The sequence below is a fragment of the Engraulis encrasicolus genome, chromosome 24, assembly GCF_034702125.1.
Source record: "Engraulis encrasicolus isolate BLACKSEA-1 chromosome 24, IST_EnEncr_1.0, whole genome shotgun sequence".
NCBI lineage: Eukaryota > Metazoa > Chordata > Actinopteri > Clupeiformes > Engraulidae > Engraulis > Engraulis encrasicolus.
Window position 1 is genome coordinate 22,459,519 of NC_085880.1, and position 5,000 is coordinate 22,464,518.

Consider the following 5,000-nt stretch of genomic DNA (forward strand, 5'->3'; position numbering starts at 1 on the left):
ATTTTGATGATAACAAGAAAACATATGGAGGTCTTCATAATTTCTTTTTAAGTTTCGATGGGTTTATAATTACTTGTGATAGCAATAACATACAGGTAGATTTCATGAGGACACCATGCTTTAAAGTTAGAGTATGTAATTCTAGTTCTTCATTTTCAAAATGTATGCAACTCATTCACAGATTTGATTTTTTTCATGAATATTTTTACTAAGTAATAAGCTAACATGCACCGGTGTGACCAAAGTACAGCACGTTTTGCAGCGAAATATGTCCATTCCAGGAAATTCAAAATGGCGGACATGGATAAAATCCATTTTTTATATATGAAAAGTGCAAATTTAATGAATACTTACAAACTGATAGCAGTGCTTAATATACAGCACATGGAAAAGATATAATTTGTGAATGGGCAGCATAAGTTCTAAAAATAGATCACTAAAAAATTACATGTTATACCCTTAAGGAGCACAATCTACCAACTTCAAGCACATGCAAAAGGAAAATGTGCATGATACCTCTCCTCCTGTTGCTCGCTCTTGAAATCTACCATGCAGTGGGCGGTTGTGTGATTGGTCTACATCTACTGGTAGGGATGGCAACATGTCCCTTGTTGTGAGAGTGTAAAACATGCCATTCTCTTCATGTGATCTTTAACATTGCTCTTGAATGCAGAGCTTCAGCTTGTGTGGATTACAATGTACCTCTTGTGTGCAATCATCCTGTGCGAGGAATCAATACCATCTACCATCGCTCATCTCCTCTGCATTCACATTGTGTTTGCTTTTAAACTAACACCATAATACTATGCCTATAAAAAGGTCTTTGTAGAAACATGGTGTGTGTGTGTCTGTGTATGTTCACATGTCTGTATGTCTGTCTGCCATTATACCTGAAAGTGTTTGAATCTGAGTATGTGTGACTGTGTTAGTGGGCATGTGTTAATCTAAGGAAAACGTGTGAAATTTCAAAACTCTTCAGTGTCTGCAGCACAACAGAACCTTGACTGAAAACTGTGTACACAAGCAGGACGTTTTTCTGCCTTTTCACCTCCTCAAGTAAAATGTACAGTCATGCCTGAAAATCCTGCCCTCAAGCAGATGAACAACAAGCCTGGTCACGTTCATACTTTTGTTCAGGGCTGAATTAGCCTTTTCCATGGGATGCCAGACACCTTTGATTCAATGCATTTGGAGCAGGACAAGCAGCATCCGCTGGCATCGACATAAACTTACACTCCACTGTTTCCTATGGAAACCAGCTTGGCTTCAAAAATGTCTGACTTGTCTGACATCACAGTGAAAAAAAGCTAATCGTTTGGCTGTATTCATTCCTGAGATCATACAGTAAGAATAATATGTCACGAGTTCTTGAACATAAACATATGATGGTTAAGGGACCATAAAAGACTTTTCCTCTTAGGTTGTCTCACAGGTTGGAAGTGGAGTTGTGTCCCATAGAGAACTACAGAGAGACAGGCTCGCACCTCCTAAGTTAGGCCTGGAATATGCATGCGACCAGGGCTCATACTTTCTTCAGGATGACCAGAGGACTTCGCACAATACTGGAGGTTTCATCTAGGGGGCGCTCATTAATGTTTCCCAGCATTTGACTCTACCGTGACTATGGTAGATTGCCCCTCGTGGTTGTTATCAATTTTGCACCGCACGCACCGGTCTGCGTACCTTCTCAAGTGTCCAATCTTGCACAAAAATGACATAAAATACACATGGCAACATATTTGTGCGAAAAGTGAACATGCGCACGTATGCTGCAGCAAGCATGTCCCGGGACTTACTTAGACATTACATTACACTTAATTCCCGCTTTTATCTAAAGCGACTTGCAGCTATTTTACAGGGTAATGGTTACAGTCCCTGGAGTCATGCGTGTTTAGATGCCTTGCTCAAGGGCACTTCAGCCCTGGATGGAGGTGTAGGGAAAGGAAAAGTTGAGATTCGAACATGCAAGCCTCTGATCATAAGACCACCTCCCTAACCATTAGACCACCACTGGCCACTTAGAGAGGCAACTTCTGAAGCGCCTCTTAACCTGCTGCAACTTTGAGAACCACTAACATAATGTTGGATACACTATTATGTCTAACCCCTTAACGTACAGCCGCTCTTGTAACCTTATTGTCACCAAAACGGTAATGGCCAAGTCTTAATCCGTTACCTATGACTCCTTGCAATGGGCTACCTTAGCCATGTTGTTATGATGTAGTTGAGTGTTCTCAGCAGAGTCAGTAGGCCAGACGACGGGCCCATCTGCAGAAAGAGGCTAGGCTAAAAACAAGTATAACTCACGTCTAAACATGGCTGTGATGCAGATGCCCACTGGAAAGACGAGATAAGATGACTCACTCCTCAGAGCAACTGATCATCACTCCACCTCCCTATATCTCTCTTCCCTTCTTCCTCTTTTCTCTTCCTCTATTTAACTTCTCTTCCCTCCGCTGCTCAACATGTGATCCACTTCCTCTATTAGCCTCTAATTATAGGAAAAATCACATATGGAGGTTTTGTGTGTGTGTGTGTGTGTGTGCGTGCGTGCGTGTGTGTGCGTGCATGTGTGTGAGTGTGCCTGTGTGTGTGTATGTGCGCGTGTGTGTGAGTGTGCGTGCACGTGGGATGTAAAGGGGTTAAGTTGTGAGTGGTTACCTTGGTGGCCAGGGCTTCCACACTCTGCCGACATGTCTTCTCTATCTCAAGACTCTCCTGAATGCTGCTCACCTCCTGAATCACCCTGTGGGACACTGGACACACACACACACACACACACACACACACACACACACACACACACACACACACACACACACACACACACACACACACACACACACACACGCACACACACACACACACACACGCGCGCACACACACACGCATGTACACACACACACACACACACACACATACACACACGTACGCACACACACGCACGCACGCACACACACAGGCACACAGGCACACAGACACACAGACACACACACACGAGGTAAATACACAGTCAGACACATGCGGCAACACACACACACACACACACACACACACACACACACACACACACACACACACACACACACACACACACACACACACACACACACACACACACACACACACCATGAAGTAAATACACATTTAATAGAGCATCCCATCTGCAGTATCAGCACACTATACATCTACCTGATTGTTTTCAGGAGACACCTCATTAATGATGGAGATCTTTAAAGGAGCTGTATGTAACTTTATTTCAGTTAGTTAATCAACTTAGTTAAAAAACAAACTTTGAGTGCTTCAGGTTGTGCACCTTTTCTCCTTAGTGCTCATCGGTGTAGTAGGGACTGAAACTTGTGCAAGGCAGGAAATCTAAGGAAATCCTTCGAAATTCTGATCTTGCAGTAGATAACCATCTTATTTGATGCTCAGAGGCGGACTTTACATTAGGCAAACCTAGGCAACGGCCCAGCCCAAATCTGCCCTTCATAGGGGCCCCCAACTGTCACACCAGTCGCGATAAACACACAAATAAAGTGTCTTAATTTGTCACTTACGTAGAGTAATTGAAGATATATGAAACACTGAAATAGCACCCTCGCTCCTTTAATGCCAATTGGTGTTTAAATAATGACTTTTGAGGGCCCTTGTTTATATTTCACCTAAGGCCCCAAAAATGGTTAGATCCGTCCCTGTTGATGCTTAAAGTAAATGTGTAATTAGTGGGTAAACGAAGACCCTCTCTCCTGCGATCTATGGCCTGAAAACTTCACTTGCAAAAATCTGGACAGTTTGCTGTTGTGACATCATCTTTACGATAATGAGGAAATGTGACACTAGGACACGTGATGTAGTCAGAATTTTATTCTATCAAGTTACACTACCACACCACAGTGCTATCCGTCGTTTTGCATAATTTATGTTTCAATACCAGAAGGGATGTTCTTTCAAAAGGAGGTACATCGCCTTTTCTCTTGATGCCTGGTGGGTGCGTAGGTTCCAATAGGTAAACTAGAGATGCACCAGATCCGGTTCCGGATCCGGATCCGGCAGGATAATAGGGTTTTTCACAGGATCTGGATCCGGTTCCAGGATCCAGGATCCGGTAGCCGAGGCTTTTCAGTCAAAATAGTTTGAGCCAACGTGATAAAAAGGGCCCACGTGTGCGAGTAGGCTATGTGTTTCAACACGTAGGATCCGGTATCCGGTTCCGGATCCGGCAGGATCTTAAGCAGTGGATCCGGTATCCGGCAGGATCCTAAAAATCAGGATCCGGTGCATCTCTAAGGTAAACTATAGGAGCAAGTAAGTGGAACTCGCACCCAAGCTGCGCATCCAAGGTGTGCGAGTTCCCCTCACTTGCTCCAATACTAGAAGGGGTACAATGTGCATTTCACCATGCAGTTCACTCACTGTCCGTCACATACCGTAATAAACCTTCAGGGCTGCTGACAGCTTTGGCTGAAAAGCCTACCCACTCAATACATACCATGTAATGGGGACCAGAGTCTGGGGCCGCCTACCCTCTCCCTGGGCCCAGGACAACTGAACCCTTTAGCCCTACCTCTCAGTTTCCTTGTATACCATAATGTAAGAACACTTTAATGCTAATATACTCTATTGCCCACATGCATTTATGCTAATTAACTGTGTGCTGAATCCCACATCAATCATGATACCCTAAAAAAAATACAGCAAATGACAGCACTCAAATGACAGCACTAATACTACACCTTTTCACCCACCCGCATTTTCACTTAACATTTACGTACTTAAAATACGCATGTTTGCTTATCTGCTGCCATTGGTTATCATTTAGTTGTCTGCGAAGACTGCTTTTGCGGTTGAGCATGTTAATTAAAGCGTTCCAGCCTTCTATTGGCCTGCCATGTCAGCTATGTTTAAAAAGCACATCTAGCCCAGATAAGATGAATAAAAGGCAACGTGAACGCCACCAAACTGATGAGGATTTGCCCCTGGCAAAATGCATCCTAACA

At 43.7% G+C, this 5,000-nt stretch overlaps 1 protein-coding gene across 1 annotated transcript in view; it reads right to left on the reverse strand.

Moving 5' to 3' along the window:
* Positions 1–5,000, reverse strand: part of shtn1 (shootin 1) — a 40,219-nt gene that overhangs the window by 26,136 nt on the left and 9,083 nt on the right. The window contains exon 4 of the mRNA XM_063191068.1: positions 2,662–2,756. Within this exon, the coding sequence (XP_063047138.1) occupies positions 2,662–2,756 (95 nt within the window). The remainder of the gene's footprint in view (positions 1–2,661; positions 2,757–5,000) is intronic.